General features: G+C 40.8%; 1 protein-coding gene across 1 annotated transcript; it reads left to right on the top strand.

Moving 5' to 3' along the window:
* Nucleotides 1-2,405: 2,405 nt before the first annotated feature.
* On the top strand, nt 2,406-23,941 carry LOC139744919 (uncharacterized). Its single transcript, XM_071655334.1, has 11 exons — nt 2,406-2,427; nt 6,902-7,037; nt 8,480-8,587; nt 9,391-9,571; nt 10,186-10,341; nt 11,050-11,445; nt 12,163-12,441; nt 15,562-15,761; nt 20,746-21,021; nt 22,230-22,450; nt 22,483-23,941. The coding sequence occupies exons 2-11, from the start codon at nt 6,920-6,922 to the stop codon at nt 23,077-23,079; spliced, it is 2,532 nt and encodes an 843-aa protein (XP_071511435.1). The 5' UTR covers nt 2,406-2,427; nt 6,902-6,919; the 3' UTR covers nt 23,080-23,941.
* Nucleotides 23,942-24,814: the final 873 nt, after the last annotated feature.

Below are 24,814 nucleotides of genomic sequence, written 5' to 3'. Positions count from 1 at the left end.
CAAATAGTGTTGGGGCATTTCTTAATTATATGAGATGTTTTACCTGTACTAGTATAAGTTTGCTAGCATAAAGGGATTTACCAGGTTTATAACTGAGAAGACTTGCAGTACTAGATGGGCATCATGTTCTTCTTGTCTGCAAGATTTTTTTTTTTTTTTTTTTTTTTTTTGGGGGGGGGGGGGGGGAGGGGAATTTGTGATTGTTGTAATGTCTCTCCCAGAATGTGAATAAGAAAACAAATCCATAATAGATAGGCATATAACATGATCAGTTACAAAGAAGAGCACAGTTATCAAGATGTCCTCTGGTAGTGCACCTGCAAGCAAATTCAAATTTTGAGGCATACACAGTATCATGTTAAGGTACCAGTGTATATGATCAGAATCAATTACTGTAAAAGTGGATATTTTCGCGTGACTAATTTTTCGTGCTTGGCCGGGTCAGAAGAGTTTCGCGTGTTTTTGATTTCGCGGAATCAAGACAGCAGGCACAGGAACGTATGGCAAGCAAAAATATTCGCGCGCTTTTATTTTCGCGCTAGTTTCTGGTTGCGCGAAATGCGTGAAAATTTCAACACCGCGAAAATTTCCACTGTTACAGTAATTGATATTGAAATGGAGACCCTAAGGGATGTGACCAAATAAAACAAGGAAAATATTTTTAATTGGAGCAAATGTCTGCACATGTCTTTGTTGGTCTTTCTGGCTACCCAATTTCAGTAGTTTGATCATTCTGTACTCAACATGAATGATATTTCAATACAGATGCATGAAGAATGATGAGATGCTGGTTACTTACAAAAGTTTGGAAGCTTTCACTTCCGTAGGCTGTGTGTATGTATGCATATATTTGTTATATTGTAATACAAATGTATATATATATATATATATATATATATATGTGTGTGTGTGTGTGTGTGTGTGTGTGTGTGTGTTTGTGCATGTGCATATAATGTGTATTTTATGTTAAAAGCATGGAGAGATGGGTAATAGTGCGTAGGTTTTAGATTGGACCTGGGCAAGTGAATCAATTTGATTTGTAAGAGCTGCTTCAGTATACCAAGGATGTTAGAGCAGTGCAGTAGGTGCCTACATGAGATAGGGACCTACTGAGTTCATTTAGAAAACTTATTACATTTATGAATGAGGGACTAAAGGGATCAGCATTATAGAGATTTTTCTCTTCTTTTGAAGCTGCAATTACCTTTAAAAATTGATGAGGTGAAGTCTGATTTTCAGGTATTCCCTTGAAGGCTCAGTGATGTTAAAAGATAGTGAAATACACTGCACAGTCAGAATTCTCTGTACAGTCTGAATATATTTGAAGAAGCCTTCATACTGTACACGTAGACATGTATCTGAGAGAACAAGCAATACATAACTATGTGTTAAGACAGCCATGCACTCACAAACAGCATGATACAACTTTAGATTCATCAGTTTCCATGTTATCAAAATGGTTAAAGGATAAATGAAATGACTTTACCTTATGGGCAAGCTTGCTGGATTCCCTGTACAGATCATATACAAATTCATATCTATGTCACTTGTAATATTTATTCCTGTTAAGAGTTTTGAGTTAATTCATTTCTCCATTTTAATTTATGGAGACAATTGGCCTGTTTTCCCTTTTGTTTTATCCTAGGAATGATAAGTAGGCCCCAAGTTCTTGTTGGACTGCATATATGTTTGTTTAGGCAAGCACCCGCATGATCTAAGCGAAATGACTTTGATATTAGAAAAAGTGAAACATAATTTTCACAAAAATTCCATGGTAGATAAATTCCTGATGACTTGTCTCATCGCATGCTTATCAGGAGGTGCACCTCAATCCCTAGTCTCGTGAAAAGCTTGCTGGAGAAAAATTGTACCACAGTACTTTGGAGCAGAGTATACTTTGGAGAAGTTGCTAGTACTAGTACTCTGAAACGATCGGTTACTGAGTACACAGATTTTACTTTTTAGATACCGTGGTACTACTAGTATAAGTGGATCTTCTAGACTTTCTTCTGGGTTGCCAGACGTCAGCCATGTACGAGATGATCCACAGTGTTGCCAAGAAAAATTCACGTTTGTTTTTTTTTTTACTTATGTTGACAATACATAAAATTACGGCATCTTTACAAACAAAATTAAACAGATACACCGAAACAAATATATATCTTTTAATTTATATATTTATCACATATTCATTCAATGGTTTTATGCAAAGACTAGCAGGTGGCCATGCGCGTGGGCTCACCTGCTGCTCGCTCGCCTGTGCCTTCCTTGCATGTCATGTGTGATGTACAGTAACCGCGATCTGTATGCACAGGGACATGTGCGCATACGTACCACACACACGCACGCAATCAAGCGTCTCTCACACACTGTACACTAGAATACATTGTCTACCGCTACTACCTTGACCAAGAAAGAGGAAACAAGGTATGAGAAATTACTGCAAGAAGTACTATAGAATGATGACTTCGTTCAGTGTTCATAATGCCGTGTTGTAAATGTATATTTTCAGTCAATACTTAGCTGTGTATTATTGCTCAAATGGACAGAATTTTTCATGTTACATGTACGCAATTACATTCATTGGTCATTGACATTGCTGTACCACTCACGAGTCAGCAGAGTCTGCGAGTGTGACAGTGTGACTGTGACTAGACCTAGTGTAGTGTGCGTGTGAGTGTTGATTGTTACTGTAGATTTAGTAGCATGTATTACTAGTAATTAGCAGGGGCCTGCTTCTATGCCATATTTACGTCCCTTCTCCTAATCAGGGAGGTTGTAATTGTGTGCTACGGTGGTTCCCATCAGTTGTGTAGAGGAGAGAACTAATCGTCTAGATTATGGAGTCTAACCGTATACTATACGTTGTATACCATTACAAAACTACAGTCCGGGAAACCCGCTCATGAGGACTGTACTGCTCCCCCGTACGAGGACTGCCCCGCCTCATGAGGCCCCCGGAGGAGGGCCTCAAGAGGACCCCTATTCACTTCTTATTCATCTCACATCTGACGTATAAATTGTCGCAACTTCTTACGGTGATTTTTTGTTACACACACATGTCCACTATCCATGATGAAAAGAAAAAAATCCTGTCTGTTTTTTTTTCTTCAAAAATCGAGTTTTAATCAACCGATGCAGAGCACCCATCAAAACACGGGCGCCAGCGTGTTCGCACAATGCAAGACTGCCGCACCTAGCGGCCTGATCCGACTGAATATTTTCGGTGCTTTTTTCTGCGGCTCTCACCTCTCTGCGCGCGAATCAGCCTCGTGAAGCTGAAGTCTGACATCTTTTGACACAAATTCGTAACGAGAAAAATAAAATCAGTACTAACCTGATCTTGTTCTTATATTCCAAATTGCTATTCCACACTGATAGAGTAGGTGGGTACTCCAGTTTGTTAGTCTAATCACTTTGTAGGTATGATGGGCTCACTTTCTTCGTCAATTCCGCCGTCCGCTAAACTTTGGGCGCTTTTTCTGGAATCCCGCGACGAGACGTCACATCACATCACGCATCCCCATACCCATTAGCACATGCAGACAGCGCGCAAGCTGTGAGATTTTCAGAGCGAGCTTGCGCACGGTGAGGCCCTCCCCCGGGGGCCTCATGAGGCGTACAGGGGGTCCTCATGAGGCGGGGCAGTCCTCATGAGCGGGTTTCCCGGACTGAACAATACACAGCCTAGTCGCTGTACGTAGGTACGTCGTTGTATTCGCACGGCATACTTACAGCGTCTGGTTGGGCTACTATACCATGTGACATGTCACTGTGCACGATCTACATGTATCCTCGCACAAAAACGTATGATTATGGGTAAATATGAACCCGGCCAACACAACAGTGCAAGCCAATACTGTCTAGGGCCTATAGTAAACAGCGCAGACCTCCGCCAAGCAGACAGCTCATTTCCACCACTGATCTTGTTCTTCCATAGAGATATCAGTGATTCCACCCATACGTATACGTACTTATAGCACTGTGTGCTGAAAGTCGCCCGATTTCCCAATATAGAAGCCTTTGCTACGTCATAAAGCCTCAGCTGCAAGGCGCACCTCGCTCTAGCAGAAACTAGAGCACGCCTTATAGTGCGCGCATGTGAACCTGAAATATGCGCAGCCTGAACTCCCAAGTTCATTGACCCTACCTGCCAAAATGTCAAAAATCCTTCATAAATTCCCCCAAAATTCTGGGATCACTGCCCAAATTTAATCGTTTGCAATTACTTTTTGTGTCATTCTAACTATACACAGCCCAGTCGCTGTACGTAGGTATGTAGCGACACAGCGTACTTACAGCGTCTGGTCGGGCTAGTGTCATTCTAAACCTTGTCTGCAAGTTTCATCCAAATCCGTTAACTACTTTTTGAGTTATTTTGCACACGGACAAACGAACAAACCAACGAACGAACAAACCAACGGTAACGAAAACATAACCTCCTTCCTTGGCGGAAGTAAGTGAATATCTGCCATCTAGTCCCATACAAACTTAGTAACTTTAACTTAAGACTAGAGAAGTCATGATTTCGTGTTGACTGAAAGATCTGTCTATATGGTTGTCGGGGAAATGTTCCATGGAGACTGTGTCTGGCTTCACGGATCCCTTCCTTTACCGTAGGAAAGCGATAATGTCATGAAAAAAGTAAAAGACTCCTCAAGACAGATGGGTCTTTCTGTCTAGATTTTGTGGAGCCTTGTCATTTCAATGTGCACTCACTATTCTAAACTACAACATGGCACAGTAACGGTATTAGATTTTATTTGGCTTGTTCATAATATGAGAAGATGTCTGCGCATACATGCCAACCCTCTCCAAAGAAATGGTTAATACAATTAACATACGCTGAGTAAATGACATGGTGACTGATTTAGCAGTTGTCCTGACTCTTTATATACACTTGTACGGCACTGTCCTCAGTAACTGAAGGACGCCCTCCCTCAGAGGACAAGTGATGCATTGCTAGCACTGCAAAGTACACATTTTTTTACAGCTTTACAGGGACGGCGTTTATGTGACATCACTTCATCAGTTTACTCTAAATTCTAGATCATCGTGTTAGTGCTATTATTTTCTGGGTATAGGCCTAAATGATGAATTTCAGCTTTCATTAACACATCATAATGTTATTCTTACAAATCGCAGCAACAATGCAAAACTTCCACACACCTTTGATTGTTGAAAATGAAGGTGAAAGTATGCAGCCAAGTTGTCTGAACAAAGACGTGAAACATGCACAGGCCACTCAAAATTTCAACCTCTAAATTCTGAGATATTTTTTGGCCACAGAATTTCATTCTCACATGTTTCAGCTTATGTCATGATTGATATTTCATAACAATTCAACTTTGTATCAGAATAGTGAAACTACCAGTACATGTACTGCAGTAGTCGCTCGCTATTCAATCGCATGACATACATTCTTGTACCTAGTATGTGAGTGCAGAATTTGTGAGCACATGCTGGTGGCACTGGATGGCTGCTATGCTTTAATAATGGGATACTGATTCGCTGAGTAGCAACCACACTCCAAGCATCTGTGAACTGCTCTTGAGAACGGAGCAATTTTCCATTAAAAGACTTTAACAGGAAAATTGCTGAGTTTGTCCAATGTCCCCAAATTTATGAATGTTTTGGATGTGATTTAACAATAATTCACAGTCGTATTGAGGTTGGCATAAAGAGCAGATGATTGTGCAAATTGTGCCCCTTTAGCGTACCTACAACCTGTACATATGGTCCTATTGCACGGTGGGTGGCCCATACGTGGCCCAGGGCAATGCAGCAGACGGGGAGTACGAGTAGGGAAAAGTTACTTACCCTGCGTTCAGACGATCCCCCGCTTCGAGGGGAATCTCCCGTTTGCCAGGACATCCCCCGGCAATCCCATCGTGTGGACGTTCAATGGGAGATTCCTCGCTCCCCGGAAAGCTTGTCGAGTCCGGCAACAATTCTGGTGGGGGACAGAGCACGCAGCTGTTTTCTTCGGAAGTGTGAATGCTCAAAATGTGGTGGCGAATAACCTACGACACAGCTGAAACCACCAGTCGTGATTTGTCCCCCGTTCAGCGGGGGATTTCAAGACACATGTGGACGGTCGATCGTAAAAAAGATTAGATCTCTCCCTCTCTCCCCGCTTCGGGATCATATGAACGCCAGGTTTGAAATAGTAGTACATGTACAATGTACACTATCTTGCAAACATGTTGCAGCGTTTGTAGCAATGATTACCTGCCATATGAAAGTTGTCACATCAAAGGTGTTGAAATACAGTCAAACCTGCCTTAGGGGCCACCTGTCTATTTTCTAGCGGCCACTGAAAAATCCCCCCCCCCCCCCCTGAGAGAAAAGCCCTGTTATAGACCCTGTGCATAGCGACCACCTGTCTAACGTGGCCAGCAGCTACAAAATTTTGTTTCCCGCAGTAGATATTAACCTGTCTATAGTGGCCACAGACCCGATGGAGCCGTAGCCAAGCTGATAGTTCAGCATGTTTTACTGCTTTTTAGCCGTGCCAATCATTCATGGGCAACGTTCAGTGATTGCCACTGCTTCTTTCAGCACTCATTCAGTCATGATAATGTACTAGTGGTAAGCTTTTGTAATGACTTTACACATGCTACTGTGCAACAATTTCATAAACACCGGCATTGTTTAATGCATGAAACACATGTGACGGTGTGCATACACACATGTATCTATACGCTTAAATGTAAGTACTTACAGATGTATATGACAATGATACGTGTACATGTATAGCAATGCACACAAAGTTGGATAACCTGTCTATAGCAGCCACCTGTTTATAACGGCCACTTTTTCTGTCTCCCTTGGGTGGCTGCTATAGACAGGTTTGACTGTAGTTGTGATATATATTGTCTTTCTCTCTGCTCGTCAACAGATATACAATTCAAACAAGATGGCTGATGACATAAAAATCAACCTCGGCTCCCGTGTCTTCGTGGCTAATTTGCCCACAGACCAAATGGATAAAGAAGAGCTCAGAGAGCGTTTCGCAAAATATGGCAAGATATCAGGTAAGTGCTAAATAATAATTGTAGACATTTATAGAGCACCTTTTCACTGGATGCAAAGCGCAATCTAGTGCAAAATCTAGTTTTAGGAGTACCGTGGTAGTGGTACTGGTATATTTGTTCGTGTCGTGACCCTGATTGTGATGGATTGTAGTGCCCGCTGTATGACTAAAAAACAAAGTTATAGTACAGTGTACATTGTTTTCTTAGAATAAGATTTCCCCCTGTGTGTGTGTTCACACTAGATCCCATGGGGACAGCCACCAAAGATCTTAACTTGATAATGACTGATTGTCCACACTGTTATTTCGAGGTCTCCAAGCCATTGCCACTGGGACAATCAGGGTTAGGGCAAGCCTGCTACATGACACCAAACTTTGCACATGCACACATTTGATGAATACAGCTGGAAGCTATCAATTACAATCCAAGGTCACTCTCTCCCTCCAAATTTTGTTCCCCTACCCAACTTGTTTCGGGGGGATGGGGGGACAAGTCCAGTTCTGTGACATGTGGTCCAGTGTGAATGTTGGGACAGATGCATCACATACAAATTTATGCTAGACTAGTGTCATATATCGGGCTGAACATGATTCATACCTGCCCCCCCCCCCCCCCCAGCCAAAAAAATAAAAAATAAAAAAATAGTTATATATCTGAAGGCTCGACCCTAACTTTTTCTTTTGGTGGCCTGGCAATGAATTTTTGTGTCCCAAACAGGCCACAGGGCCCCGCTTATGTTGAGCCCTGTATCTTCACATATTACCTTGCCTGTTATGGAAGTGAAACTAATGGCATCCTGGGGCCCGTTTCATAAAACTTGTCATCAGTGATTACTGCCATATTTCTATGACAAATTTGCTCTCAGCCAATCAGATGCAAGGATTTCCGTAGCTTGTCACATCTATGACAACTTGTCACTGATGACAAGTTTTATGAAACGGGCCTCTGGATTCCATTGTCACTGTGTTTCAAGTATTTATGCAGTCATTCAAAAAGGATATATTTGTCAACTTTGTATTTGAGCTAAAAATTGATGCATACATTAAGAATATATTCAACCTCATGTGTCTGAAGTCAGATGAAATCATCTGAGGTTTAATTCATGGATTTATACCAATTACTTCCCAACTATATCGATGAGTCAGAAGAGATTAAATCAGTATTCTGTACAAAAGTGCACTGTGGAAGACAATTCTTGTTTTATAAAGATAACATCAATGTACGTAGTATTTCAAATTGTGTGTGCGTGTGTATGTGTGTGTGTGTGTTTTTTGTTTTTTTTTTCTACTGCTGCTCTGGTAAACACACAAAGAAACCATCTGTGATGTGCATATCATTTTCTTTTCTTTTCTTACAGTTCAACTGAAAGCATATTTATTGCAATTATGAGTCAATCATCTAGAATAACTGTCTTTTTCTGTATATGCCTCCTGTTTCTACAGATGTTTTCATGAAAAAAGGCTTTGCCTTTATCCAGTATGATTTACCAGCAGAGGCACAGGATGCTATCAACAATGAATCTGGACAGACCATTATGGGCAAAAGAATAGGTATTTACTGTGTATGTCGACGATGATTGAAGTACACTTTTTACATAGAGCTCTGAGAGCTATTATGCTATATTGTACTTTCAATGGCACCATGATGAATGATGATAAAGATTTTGCTGTCAGTGGCTTCTCACTTACTCGTACATTTCTTTGTGGGCGGCTGAACACTAAAGGTCGTGTTTAGACATGCATAGATCTGCAAAGATTGGTAGTGAACCTCTTTGTTTGGTCAGATTTGACTGCTCCAAATATTTTAGAGGGACATCTTTATGATGCTATCCTGGATAAGGCATAAAAGAAACTTCTTCACAGTGACTGTTTTCCAGCAAATTACTTTGATTATTATGTATTTTTAACATGATTTGTAGCAAAGATCGTTTTACTGAAATGAGCAGAATATGTGTGAAACCTGGAAACTTTCCTCCAATGGACTGAAACAGGAAGTCATAATCTGATTGTAATATTCACTGCAAACATGAACATTGTCTGTCACTATGTCAGGATGATATTTGTTACAGAAAGCAAAGCGAAGGCCAGCTAGATTGACATAAGTGTATGGATTAAACAGGGAAAGAAAAATCTTTTAGTGGAAACTTACATTCAAGGGGAATAGAGCAATACTTCTCTGAGCACAGACAATAGGTTGATGGTATTTGATCATACATGACACGCAGTGCCATCCCATAAGTTGTTTTAACACAGCCATTCCCATATGATGAGCCATGTGTCCGTACAAATCTCAAAGATCACCCTCCCATTCTGTCTCTCTCCGTTGACACCATCGTGGCATCATATAATTCCAGAATGCAGCCTTGCAAAGAGGAAGCCAGGTGGTGAGGATAAATCCTCGGGTGGCGCAGGAGGCGCCGCTAACAGTGTTGCAAACTCCATGGGAGCAGCGCTGGCGCGAGAGAAAAATGAAAACTTTGACCCTCCTCCTGGTGGATCCTCTGGATATGATGACTACTATCGTGACAAGTACAGGTTTGTTCCTTCCCATTTTATCATCCTTCAGAAGAGCTTGCTCCAACTCCTCACAACTTAATATGCATTTTATCACAATTGATCCCCAGCTGCAATGGTATTTATGAAAATAACTTTGTCAGTCCTCACATGCTGTAGACCAGATCCAACAGTGTGGTTGATTATGCTGATGGTGTATTGTTTATGAAGAAAATCTTATTTTGTCATAACTACTGTTGGGGGATGTTGCTGTTGAGATGTCCAACCAAGATTCTGGTGTATGTTTGCAATAACATTTTATTGTAATGTAGAGAATGGCAGAGTGCTATCAAAGGAAATGAGGATGATAGAATCAGTCACAAGAACTTGTAGTCTTGAATTAACATGTGCTCCAGGCTAATTGACATTAATGAACAGTTTTTTTTATCAAAAGTTTTAGAGTTGTAGTTTTGCTGAATGATGAAAAGAAAAATAATCTTCAAATATGTAGGCCCTATTGCAGGTGTTGTTTGTCTAATCACTCTTTCACTGTAGCAAGAGGTAAATGACACCCTGATAAGAATTATTATTTAGCATCTGAAAGTGTGGAGTCTACAGTGTGCCATCTTGATCTTATCCCTGTGTTTGCATGACAGAAACTATGATCCATACGGACCACCCCCCTCCTATGGCAGAGATTATCCCCCACCTAGACCGAGAGAGCGTTCGCCAATGCGTGACAGAGATCGAGATCGCTACGATGAGAGGTTCAGGGACCCCTATGACAAATACTACAGGGATGAGCCTCCCAGGTATGTGTAAAACCAACACAAGGGTTTGTTTCCTTTATTTAAATATGAGATGAATGCTTAATAGAGCCAAAAGTCTTGACTCTAAGACCTGCAGGATGTTGTGGACCTTCAGTTAGCTTTTACTCCTCCCAGGCAGCCTCCAATTCCTGTATCAAACATGTTTTTATACATGATGCAATATCCTTCAATGGCGTGTTCTGGTGCATTGGAACTTTTTATTGAAATGTGTATGAGAGTTATACAGATTTTTAAGAAAACAAACAAAATCCAGAAGTCGGCATGACACTTGCTTAGTGGCCCCCAAAAGAAGGGTACTCCATGTTTTCACTTAGTAAGCTATTTGTCCTTCTGCAATGAGGCTTGTCTTACACATTTCTTACACGTAATGATATCATTTTTACATGTGTGATGGCATTCTGTAAAGAAAAGCTTTCAAATGTCTGTGGGATGACAAAGTAGCCACAGCTAATTTAAGTTTTCTATATGTCAGCCGACACCCTATCGCCACCAGCATATAGACTGTCAGCATGGTGATGTAGGGGAATAAAGTTACCATTTAGAGTGATCTCATCTGGCTGACATGCATGGTCGGAGTATGCTGTGGCATAGTGTTGTTCTCACCTGTGGTGCTTTGTTGTAATCATCTTGGAAAATTGTTGTGTTTGATAAGGGCTATTGCATTGATGTTACATGTCTTTTCATCCCCAGACGTGACTTTGATCGCTACCCTGATGATAGACGAGACCCATACGAAAGGGGTCTGCCCCCTCCCCCTCCCCGAGAGCGCGAGCGCGAGCGTGACCGTGACTTCCGCGATCCCCGGGACGACCCCTATTATCGTGATGACCCATATCGCCGGGACGACCCATACTACAGGGAATATGAGAGAGAACGTGAGCGTGAGAGGGACCGAGAACGGGAAAGGGACCGGGAACGGGACCGCTTTGGGGGCGAGCGGGACAGGATGGAGAGAGACAGACTAATTGGGGACAGAGAGAGGCTTTCAGTTGATAGAGATCGTGACAGGGTACCTGGGGAGAGGGACAGGCTGCCCATGGATCGGGACAGGCTCCAGGAGAGGGACAGAGATCCCTATGGTGATGGGTGAGTTAAGCAGTTGTGGTCAACTTCTATACTTGCTGGTCACTGTGTTCAAAGAACCCTTGCTATGCATGTGCGGAAGTGCAGCCTAAATTTCTTGAAATATGAAGTGCTCTGCTTGCACTACATTCCACTTTTCATGAAAAGTTACTGTAAATCAAACAAGTTGCTGTATTTTTGTACAAGGATGGTGAGACAATAAAGTATTGTTCAATTTTTGGAGGAAATTGATTTCAGGTTTTCTGTGAAGTGTACTGCTTCAAAAAGAATGAAGCATAGTCTCTACAAGATGGAATGTAGTGCAGTGGCATAAATTGAAGCTAATGCATTTTGATTTGTGTAAGAGAATAACAATTTTTTAAAAATTATCACAAAAGATATCAATGTAATGCATGATTACTTCTTCCAAGCCCATGTTTGTCTCTGTGCCTATATATCTTCATAAAGCATGTCAGAATGTAGTGTGCCATATATAGACTATGCTCTCAAAGCCTGCATGTGCTTGATGTTGCATAAAAGCTGCTGGCATATGAAATAAAATAATAATATATTATGTGGTTTTTTTTTCATGCTTAAAACTTGTGTGTTGAATAGTCTGCTTGTTGTGCCCCGTGAAACAAATTACCTGCCAGAAGTTTAGAAGGATTTTGAGGTGTAGAATGCCCTTGTCTTGCGTCACTGTGCCTGACGTTATTCTACTGGTGGCTTCACCAATCATAGTCTCTCCAACAGGCGGGACCCGTATCGTGACCCGTATCTACCGCGGGATAGGAGCAGCCTGGACAGGGGCGACAGAGCCGACAGAGCTGACAGAGTTGACAGACCTGACCGAGTTGACAGACCTGACAGAGGAGATAATTTTGACCGGCGGGCACCACCTCCTGCGGCCCCAGCACCTGCAGCAGCTGCACCTGCTCCACAGGCTGGTCCTGACTACCTCCCACCAGCCATGGGCAAGCCGGTGGACTGTGAGATTCTGGTGCTCAGTAAACAGCAGAGGTGAGGCATCACCCCACTGGGGCAAGAATGGAAGATATGATAGTTTTAGCTCATCATGCTACAATAATGCCATTCATTCATAGATATCAGGTCTCAAATTTCATTTGATTAGAGTCATGCCCACTTTGTCCTTGAATCTCACATTTTAGGGGAGGCATCCTCAGGGCCAGTTAGGAGGGCATCAGGCTGAAATTGATTTACTTCAAAAAAAATAATGTTTTGACTTTTGTCCAACATTGATGAGATTGATGCTTCTTTGCTTGGCAACAAAAGTTTTCACTGTTGTTTTAGGATGTAATATCTTGATACTTACTGCATGATAATATAAATATTTCAGGGCCCCGTTTTATCAAAAGATAAAATCGATTTTAAATTTCCTTACCACACAGTCTGCCATAGACTTACAGTTGAAATCAACTTTATAATCAATTTTAAGTCTTCATACAACAAGGCCCAGATCACATTTTGGAAGAAACATTTTTTTTTTTTTCATTGTGCAGATCTACTAAAAGATGGGAAAAATCTGTTTTTGTCATCAGAGTTATTCAATTTCCTGTTTACTTTTACCAGAAAAGGGTTGTTGAGCATCATGTCCATTGGCGTCATGTACTCGGTGTAATTCAAGCTCTGCATACCATGACTTGAACGAAGTTTTAGGCTACTCATCCATTCCATTGCAAGGAGGATCATAGCGTTAAGTGTTTTTATGTCCCTTGATATTTTCTCTAAGTGATCAGCCATCTTCTGTTTGAATGTGTCTGTGAATTTTCTTTGTTGATATTTATTTACAAATTAAGTAGTCATTTCCAGCCATTATCTTGTTCTCTCTTTCTCTTAATGGGTTGAACACTAGTACCTAGAAATCATCTACTTTGTGAAATCATAGTTCTCTTTATTGTGATGATCCAGAACATTTGTATAGCCCCATAAAATAGCTGTTGTGGATACATTCAAAGGTGCAGACTCCTTCAAAAGAGTTTGTAATTGAATGCCTGGTGAAAAATATGAGTCTTGAGTGAGGCTTTGAAGTGCTACACAGAGAAAAGATGGGAGTTCCATTGGTGAGTGTCAATAGAGGAAAAATGCCCGGTCTCCATATCCTGTGAGATGTGTTATGGGCATCTGGAGAGTAAGGCCAGATGAACGAAGGCCAGGACAAGGCTGACACTGCTTGATTAGGAAAGACATGTGTCCTCGGGTCTGTCCATGAATGACGTTAAAAGTGGGCAGTAGGATCTTGAAATCAATTGTCTACTTCAGAAGCCACTGCAACTTAGCCAGGACGGGGGTGATGTGATCGTACTTCCTCAGCCTGGTGAGCAAGCGTGCCACTGCATTGTGTACTGCTTAAAGTCTGTTTGAGGTTGCAGATGGAAGGCCAGCTCAAAGAACATTACAGAAATCCAGTCTTGATGAAATGAGTGAATGGATGAGGCTTCCTGCTGCCGTTCTCATAAGCAGAGGTCTAAAACAAATAGATATATAATATGTACCATACTTGAAATGAAACTCCATGCATGCAGAATTTTTATACATTTGCTTTTTCTTTCCACTACAGATGTCAAGGGAAAATGACCATCTTAGTACTGGTATTTATAGCGTTGTAATGGCATTTCTGATACCAGTGTACTTGCAATTCTGATGTATTGTGCTATTAATTGAAACAGGTATAAAACATTCTATCAACAAATGTACGACTGAAATTCCATGATATTCAAAACACTGCTTTATTTATCATTGGTGTTTGTGACTTTTTGTGTCCCGTGGCACAGCTGGTATGTATCTGCATCTCTTCACAGCACAATTGTAGCACATTCAACTGGAAACTGGCTGGTACAATTGCAGATGGATGTCAAAATGATACAGATATGGCATTATACGACTCACGGCCGTGTCCGTGAATTTACATCGTAAAGAAAAGTATCCCGCAGGAATACGAGACAAACCAGAATCCGTGGAAAAGTTATTTATTTTGTAGATAACCCATTTAATAATTCTACATTTGCTGGAAAAGCGCATTCATTTTCTCAAATACTCAGAACAATACTACATCGCCGTCAGATGCAACGTTACAGAGCAGAGTTCGAGTGTTTGAGCCTCTACACATTCTAATGTGTTCATGCGTGCGTCGCGTGCAGACAGCCAGGGGATGGGGACCCTGACATCTACAGACACGCATACGCGGCCGGCACGGCCACTGCACTGGCACCGTAAATTCCGACACTGCACACACATGCACAAAATGATTATAGTCACAATGACATGAAAATGTATACATACATACTCGATACAATCCTCACAAGCATTTGTACAGTACAATTCATCCGCTTAAAATATGAGAAACGGGGAAAAATACGAACAATGCGCGAAATATGCGTGGAATATCAGCGATTGTTCGCAAAAAATGTTGCCACTATCGCGTTCACGACGTACCGAGTGCGCTGTACATCACAGCCCGCCAGGCCCGCGTAGCTGCAATGCTACGGAGCTGGAAGTAAACAGTCTGGCATACCTTCGAAACATGCCTATCCATCTTCATAACCTGGTCAAAGTAGACCCCAAAGTTAAGGACCCTTTCTGCAGGAGGAGACATACACATACCACTCTGACTGGCTGATTTTTGTTTCAGCCTATGACGATCTGGGGGGCATTTCATGAAGCATTTTGTCCGACAAAATTGCTCTCTGCCAATCAGATGCATGGATTTCCATAGCTTTTAACAGTTTGTCAGACGAAATATCTGACAAAACGATTCATGAAATGCCCCTCTGAAGTGTTCTACTTGGTAGAGAATAGAAGAAAATGCAGTCAATGGCGAGATGATGATGTGATGTGCCGAACCAAGTCTAGGCAACAGCTTGGGGGAAAAAAGAAAAGAAAAAAAAAACATGCCACTTGAATCAGAACACAACCCAGAGGATCGATATGAGCAGTAGTTGTTGCAATGCACATCTTGCATTTGAAATCTGGACTTTAAACTTTTAAATGGTTTATCTGTGTGTGTAGGTTGTACATGTAATGTATGTAATTTTTACTTTCGTTGCATTGCTCGTTGTTTTTAGTGATATTTATTTGAAACGTTTTAATTTAAAATCATACCTCATTGCTGCTTGATTGCAGGGGCTATGCTGAAATGGTGGAACGCCGTTTGAGGGGATTGAACGTCACAACAGATATGATGTTCCTTAACCCCGAGGCTTCCATACAGGCTGTCCTCGATGGAGCTACGCGGAATGGCGCCCTCTATGCAATCATGGTATCCAGTCAGCATGAGCTCCACAGATCTGTGACACTCAACATTCTGCATGGTACCCCTCAAGGTAGGAATGAGGCAACCATATTCATTTCTCCTTCATAAATTCGGTGATTGTTGAATTTTTCTTGGTGGGAAGAGTAGTGGTTTGAGTCAGTCAGATGTTTTGTTGTTGTTGTTTATTATTTTCTTTGCCATGTGTGTGTGCTATTGAGGCATGTTGAAGGTCTATGGACCTAGAAACAGTATGTTACTACTGTAACACTATACCGTAAAGTTCCGTGTATAAGACGCACTTTTTTTTTGTCAGAAAATATGAAAAATCGGGGGCGCGTCTTATACACGGGTACAGTCGAATCACAGAAAAAAATCTGTCACGTTCACCTAATTTTGTAAGGTCAACTTGAGGCCATGTACACCCATCAACGTCCGGAGGGTAAGCAATCATTAAAACTTACTGATAAATGAGCGATGTATCAATCTGGACACACACAACACCTGTAAATACGGGATAAACTTACATCGGCCTAGTGTAGTAACGATGTATCAATCTGGCCATAAACAACAGCTCTAAATACATGATGTACCTACCAATGTATATCACTAATCAGTCTACCAAGCTACCAACAGCCAACCTAGTAGCTGCAAATACGCAATGTACAGGTACTCTGTATCATTGCTAAATTACCGACGCAAAACTTATCGATGTACTAGTATCAATCTGGCCATAGACAAAAGCTGTAAAATACAGAGTAGGATCGACCCTATGTCATCGTGATGTGAACTATGTGTCAAGCATGTATTCATACCCATGGCGTTCGTTTGCTCTTCACTAGCTTTTTGCTAAGGTAGAGGCTTTCGCAATGGACTCGCATAGCGTGCACAGTACAGTTACAGCGATCGGATCGGAGTGAGCTTGCCCGTTGCGCGCTGTGTGTGCAAGTCCATTGCTCTCTGTGTGCGTGTCGTGCCTTTGCAAAAGGCTAGCACTGTACATGCAAGCATGGTACAAGAGACATATGTGTTACTGGTGATCCCTCCGGCTGAAACAACAGTGAGTTAAGCACCGTATGCACCGTACGTCTCGGCGTACGATCGATCCCTTTGCTACACTTGTTAATGTTTTTCATAATGAACATTTTGCTTCTGACATGCGCCAATATGCGAGACACGTCTACGGTAGTATCAATGTACGATAGCATGCAAAGATCGTACCGTATACTCATGAGTACGATCTTTGATGATACATGTACCACGATTGAAAGGCAAAACAATAGCAAGTGAGTACCGATAACAAGTCTCGCATTTTGCGTCTTCCATTTTTTGCCGATGTCCGATGAATACCGTGAAAAAAAAGTTTAAAAGGAAACAAAAAATAAAGCAAATACATGCTGCATTTTAGGGAAATTTTGAGCTGAAATACTATGTATAACACACACAATGTTTGCGTGGAAATTTGTGTGTTTTTTGTTTTTTGTTTAATTTTAGGTCCGAAAGTAGGGGTGCGTCTTATACACGGAACTTTACGGTACTTCCTTTACAGAAGAGAGTGTGAATACTATGTATTTGTTGCATAGGAAACTAAAGAAGGTAAGTTGTATTGACATTCACAGCACGAACTTGCCTGGTCCTATATTAGCCCAGGATCAAGTGAAAGGTTTCGGTGATTATATGGCGCCCCATTCAGATACAGAATCGTCTTTAAAGGATTCTTTATCGTGATCAGGTAAGGATGGTGTTCATTTTGTTTCATTACTCTTTACAGACTTCTGGCTGTATTTGGTCAAAAAATACAGGGAAATCACAAAAAGTAACCAGTCACACTGTAAAAAAAAATAAGGGGAATAAAAGGAAAGAAACTGCAAAAACTGCTGAACTTTGTGGTCTGTTAGCCGATAGACTTGCATCCTTAGTACTTTGTTTTTATCTATGAATGAGACAAAAAGCACTGGAAGGGATATTGTTCACAGAGCAAGTAAGTACCATGGGTAGTAATTAATTTGATTCAAGCTCCAAACTGGACTTATTTTTGTAACATAAATGGTGCTCAAGGAAGGTAAGAAGTTTACATTCTGAGCTGAATTCATGTTGGCAAGTTGTACACGTGAAAGGTAAGAAGTTTAAGTCGCAGTTGATTCTGTTGGGAAACTAGACTTGTCTTTAGGTTTTGCTGTATGCAGATATTGCCTGTATAATGTTAAAAGGGTCAAATAAAAATAAGAAAATAAAGCAATGAAAACCAAATTTGTCTTTTTTTTCTTTGTTTTTTCATTCATAATTGTCATCATCCAAGAAACTTCTTTACATTGAAAAAGTCCATACATTTTTCTCATGTATCCACATGTGTTTTTGTGTCTATTTCAGTGATTGACTGGCTGCACATATTTATGTCATGGATATGTATACATATTAAATTGCTGGGTGTCTGCACTCTGCAGCTTGGTGTGAGTGTGTGAATTGAACAAAATTAAACAAAATATACATTTCTGTATGTATGTATGTATGTATGTGTGTGAGGCTGTCTAACAATTGTGTGTGTTAAAAGTCTTCTTTTTATATTTTCACTGTCTGCCTGTTGTTCAGTTTCTCTCTCTATTACACACACACACACACACACACACACATACACACACACATATATATATAACACGGTCATTATAGTGTTGTGCTGAAGACACTTGTTGTACCTAAAACCATGGCCATAGGTTTTTTTTAATCAACAACAAGAAAAACATAACTCAAAGCCAAGATATGTGTCAGCATATGTGTAGATTTCAGTCACACGCAATGACAAATTAGTATGAAGCCATATTTTGAGATGAAGCAAATGACACTGAAAGGCCAATGCAGAAATTAAATACTGTAAAAGCTGTTATTTTTGCAAGGGTATAATTTTCATTAATTTTGCCAATCACTGCTGAGCACAAATTTGACAACACATGAAAACATCGCGAACAGACAGTCATTTATGTGCACTTACGATAGCCTTGGTGTCAAATCGCGAAAACGACATCTTGCGAAAATGTCCGTGGCCGCCTCAAAATATCTGTACACAAAAGTAACAGCTTTTACAGTAGTCGCATACATGGGTAGGCCTGTATCGCTTGTCTTATTGTTTGTGTGTGTGTCCTTCATGTCCTTCCTGCACCTTTATGAATATGAATTAATGTTTTTATTTTCCCTACTTCATTTATTCAGTAATTACAGCTCTCTCATGTTGTGTAGCCATTACTGATGTCAGATAAACTCTCTGAAGTGGTTATATCTGTACAAATACAGGGGAATCCCACTATGACATCATCTGGTGCGACTAATTTTTCTTGTTTCAGCCAAACCCTTTTCGTTTCAACGGTACGTTTTGAACACAGCGATAAGAGGTACACTGCATGAACATGTTCTGCTATGATAGGATTACATACAGTATATATGGTATGCCACAGCATTGATGAACAGGTAAAATGCTGACAGTATTCACACACACACACACACACACACACACACACACACACACACACAAAGAAAAACCTGTTATTCTTGACAGACGTTTTAGATTCGACAATAATTGTGTTGTAAACAGGACCTGCAATTGACAGGCCACATTTCTCTTGTTGGTTGAGTGAGTTGGAGCTGAGATAATATGTAGCTCATATTATGTGACACTCATCACTGGGGGTAGTCACTGCACCCCAACAATTTACCGTATTAAACATGGATTCTAGTATCTGACCTTGCAGTAATGTGAGTCTCCTCAAGCAGGTACCTCATGATGTGACCTGACAGTGGAAGAGAAGTCCTCAAGAATCATCGATGTGATCTCTGTCGCATATTCTTTCTATTATTGTGCAGCAGTTACCCGGTATAGGCGAGGTTAAAAAAAGAAGAAGAATGTGTATCTTTAAGATTAACGTCTATAGATTCTATTAAAATTCACTTTCACCTTGAGAGCAGTTGATCCGTCTGGGAAGTCATCAGATCTGGAAGGACACAGTTTGTTGATATAGATCAAACATTCAGTGTTTACCTTCATACATGTCATCAAATCAGATCAAATGTCTGACAAAGAAGAACAAACTCCTTGAAGAATTCGAGATTGATTTCAGAACAGAGAAATAATTTCTGCTGCAGTAGCTGGGAATGATTTAAAGAAATCTAAGACAAGGAAAACAAAAGGCAGTGCAAGATTTACAAAGGTTTTAGATGTTGTGACCATTTGAGCTAGGAGCAGGGTCTCGGGGTTTGTACTTTCAATGTAGCTTCCAAGAACCCGAGTGGTGTTAGACTGCATTATGTTCTCTTGGAAAGTTGATGATGATGGACTTCTATCATCTGCATCGGAATGGTGTCATGTGATGTTATGAAAATCTGAGCCCTTCTATCTCTCTTTTGTATGAATAAAATTACTTTTATCACAAATTCATAAACAAAGTGTGAAGATGTTTTGTTTCTTCCTTGATTTTGTTATCATTTGCTGTTCATTAAAAAAATAATCTCAGTGTGGACATTGGAGGAGACTATAAAACCTTTACCCACTGGTGTGCTTTATTAAGTGATGTTTTTGTTTTCTGTCAAAGCATTTATACATTTTATCATATCACTGGTACTTTGACATTCGCTCCTTTACTATTCTCATTATGTGGAGACTTGAGAACATAGAGTGCATGGTGTTTGGATAGCAAGTGATGATTATGAATCAATGTTTGAAGTTATGTTGAAACATTTTGCATTTGTGTGTGTGTGAAAGTGTTTGAATATGTTCTGTTGAATCTTCAAGCTGTATGGACATCAGTATGTGTGATATTTTGGTAATGCATTGTATTCCATTATTTGTCTTCACCAAATCATCACAGTGTGCATGGTTGCCTGTTGTGCAAGGGTGCAATATCTTTTGTTGTGCTTTTCTTTGTACCAAAAAAAAAAAATGTCTGTGAAGAGTAATGTGTTGAAAAATGGTAAAATGCCTTTTTAACCTTTTGTTTGATTTCAGGTGGAGATTGTCATCAGTGATCTTTTGTACTAACTGTCAAACAAACAAACATTTCTTTACACTTTAGAACACAGGAACATGCCTCTAGATGATGCCCTGAACCTGGTGGCACGAAACTTTGAGCGCTACATCCAGGACCTCCGCGACAAGCGGGGTCTGGCAGTGACTAGTGCCACGTCCAAAGCAGGCACCCCTGAACTGACCATGACCCAGCTATTCAGCCTTTTAGCTGATGGCCGACAGCTGACCCTCGCGGAGGTTGACCGCGTCATCAAGTTCCTTGAGGAGATGCGAGACCGCATGGCACTTGACCAGGGTGCCCCTGCAAGACAGAAGGCCGAAGGTGAGAAAAATTGATGTGTTATAAGTTGAGAGTGGAACCATTACCAAAAAGCAAAACAAAACAAAACAACCCCAGCACGGCAAGACTTCTATGTCAGCTGTGTTGTACCATGCCAATTTTGTTATGTGTTCTATTCTGCTTCTCCAATGAGATTAGCATACATTCCAGATGCCTCCTTCAAACAAGGGGGCAGAGAGCATGAAACCAGCTCAGGATCCCTTCAGTGCAGAGTATTTCACCTGCCATGAAACCTCCAGAGCAGGTTTATTTGAGGAGCAGCAAGCAGTCTGCCACACAATAATTGTGTGAATGGCTGCAATGTCTTGATCTCTTCATATGCATGCTGTGGACAGTAGCATTCCTGATATATACCATCAATCATGAAGTAATGTTGATTTAACTATTAAGTTCTAGCTGGCTTTCTTGTGTGGATATGATAAGTCAGTTTTCAGGGAAATTCAAACCTTCAATTAAACAAGACATGGGAATTGTCCATCCTGAAGTTATCAGTGTTAAACTCAGGCAATCACGCAAGATTATGGCCAAGATTTGTGTGTGTGTGTGTGTGTGTGTACATCAGAAAGGATCTCTACAGGCATTAATGCAATGAGTGGGCTCAATTGAATTCAGTCAAAGAGAACCAATCCTTTTTTTATTTTAAAGTACAAAGTAATAGGTCAAATCCCCATGATGTTCTCTTTTTCTTTCTTTTTTTCTTTTTTTTTGAAAGCAAGCCTGCATGCAATCTCTTGTAAGGCCTATCAAATTTAATTTCCACTAGACAATGTTAGGAAATGTACATATCTTTCCTAGTCTTTGTGGGACCAAGTGATAGATCTTCAATGAAATTACGGTGACTCTTCGGATCTGTATCATGTCTGAAATTGTACATCCTAAAGTAGTGTTTGCTGAGTTCTTGATTCTTACAACTCATCCCATTCACGTTTCAGCATGTCTGTCACGTGAACCCAGGATTGCCATGTTCCTTAGCTTCTTTATCCAGTGAGCTTTGTCCACTGTCACATTGACTGCAGTATGGTTGGAAAAAGATCCTTGTTTGTAGGATTATTTATGTACATATTATTTTCCTCCTACTTTACAACACACAGACATTATAGGCTTGAAAGAAATGGATCTTATTCTATTTTTTTAATGCTTTAATCATGTGATGACAATTTAAATGTTTGTTTTTTATTTGACTGTTCTAGCACCCGCTTCTGCTCCTGCCCAGGCCAAGGGAGAGGACCCTACTGCGCTGCAAGCCAAGATTCTCAGTCTTATAGGAAACAATACCTCTGCAGCATCTATAGCTGCAGGTGTCTCTCGCACAAACGTTTCCACAGCTCTCGCAGCCATGTCATCCCAGACAGCCACAATTGCGAGTTCCCAAGCCCAGCGTGCACCAGTGGCAGCAGCTCCCACTCAGGAAAGACCCCATTGCTTGCTACCCCCAACTCGCAGCAAATGCTGGGCAAATCCCCTCAGCCGATGGCTGTGGCCAAACCGCCACAAGCCCCTCCCCAGAATGCCCCTGCGGTGGCGTCCAGCGCCCTCAACCTCGATAACCCCAATGTGAAGAAAGCACTTGATAACCTGATCCAGACTGGGCCAAGCCTGCTTCGTACCATCGGCGGTGCTGGCCAGGTACCAGTGCAGGCCCAGCCGGCCCCACCTGCAAATGCCCCACCAGGGGTTGGTCCAGCCAGGGCCGCTATGTCTGGAGTGGCACAAGGCCAGAGGATGAACACACCCATCCGCATGGCTACTGCCGACAAACCTCAGGGCATGCAGGAACAACAACAGATTGCCCGTGCCCAGGCCGAGGCAATCCGCACCATGCAGCAGCTGCAGAGTTCTGCACCCCATCTGCACCAGAACATACAGATGGCAGGTGCAGCTAGCCTAATGGCAGCAGGACTCAACCCCAACACTCTTGCAGCTGGGGGAATGAACCCTCAACAGTTCAGTGCTCTCCAAGCCCAAAGCATGGCCTACAGCATGAGGGCCCAGCCCCCTCCTCCCCCCATGGGCCCACCAACTGGCAGACCCCAGTATTAGCAAAGTATGCCTCTTTTAATTGCCAGTTTTCAAAAACAGTTTGTCATTTTTTATGGTAAAGAAAGATGCTGAAATTTTGTTCACTAGTAATGTCTTGTGTAAATACTTTGTCATCTTTGTAAATGTACACTACATTCAAAGCAATCCTGCTTTCATCAGGCTGTATTGCTTTGCTGCTGTGCAAGGATTTTTTTTCACCATTTCTATAGAAGAATGCAAATCAAGCTACACTTGAAGCTTGTATGTCTAATGTGGAAAACCAGCATGTAAGACTTTCATTATTTCATGTATAGATTTTGAAGATGTCAACGTACTGGCAATCTCTGTGTCCTATTACTGATGTGTTTACACTTGTTATAATGTGATTTGATTTGTTACTTGAAACTTGGATTGACACACCACACTTGTGATATTATGGTATTCAGCGTAATTGTAGTAGTTTGATTACGTCACTAGACAGACTGGAAGTCAATGACTGATGAATCATTCTTGTACACGTATGTAGGTAAAATACCAGAACTACAGAAACTTATGAAAGATGTACATACCATACTGAGACTTCATTTCGGTTTTAGCCACATTAAAAGACAAACATATGATACAAAGGAACGTACATGTATTTCAAGATGCAAAGACTTAATTTGGGTTTTAAATCTTTGAAATCTGCAGATTCCTGCATATTCTACCTTTTATGGTGGAGCAACATTAATATGATATGTTATATATGCACTGGAGGATGTATGCCAAAATACAATTCCACAGTTATGAATATAAGGAGTATGAGGGCTGCGATTTGTTGAAAATGAATTGTATATATTTTCATTCATTTAGTATTGCTCTTTGGGAAAATTACTTGTCAAAGCATTAGGACATACTTTTACACAAGTTATATGAACTCTTGCATAATTGTGAAAGAAAATAGGTTTTTTCCCTGTTTCTCAGGTGACATTGCAACACTGTGCAAGGCCTTTTAAGGGAGAAATTTGTAGGTTTTTGTTTGAATCTAGTTGGTTATTAAGCTGTGATCAATAATACATATACTTCCAGAAAAAGCATAACCAACATCTGTAGAGAATATTTGTGGAGTTTTCTGATGAAGCCTGTCGTGACACAAAGCAAGTAACATTGAGTGTTTCCTTTTGTTGTCTTCTGAATTTTATGCTACATTTTGCCAGGCAAGTTGGCAGCTACATGATTATATTGATGATATGTATTTGTTGTGTAAGTGGCAAATATTTGCAGCATTTGTGCTTTTTGTATGCTTCAAGTATTTATGTCTTCATTGTGGTCCTTAGTGCTGTACATAATCCATTCCAGTTTATTATGATTATGTCTTAGATACCTTAATTCACCTTAGATGCATAAGTTCAAGCTTGAACCAGCAAGATACTCTTTGATTATTGTCATAAAAAATTGCATTTAGATTTGATGCTTTCCAGTTTTTTTTTAGGTGTAGAATTAGATGTTGCTTGAATGAAAGATGTGACAAGTAGCTTAGTGAGTGTAATAAATTAACCCTTGTATTTCAATTGCTCAATCACGATATCGAAGACATTTTTCTGTTTTTGATGTGTGTCTTACCAAATCATAACTTAGTCCGTCGAAACAAGTGTTGGTGTGTGTGTGTGTGTGTGTGTGTGTGTGTGTGTGTGTGTGATATTGCAAGGAGTTGCTTGTGATGTCATCATCACTGCTTATAATGAATGTTTGCCAATCAACACTGTCAGTCTGGATG

Source organism: Diadema antillarum, unplaced genomic scaffold (genome assembly GCF_040938485.1).
Source record: "Diadema antillarum isolate AM-2024a unplaced genomic scaffold, OU_Dant_1.0 seq00001221_RagTag, whole genome shotgun sequence".
Lineage (NCBI taxonomy): Eukaryota > Metazoa > Echinodermata > Echinoidea > Diadematoida > Diadematidae > Diadema > Diadema antillarum.
The sequence above is the reverse complement of the archived record's forward strand: the minus strand, read 5'-3'. Positions and strand labels throughout refer to the sequence as shown.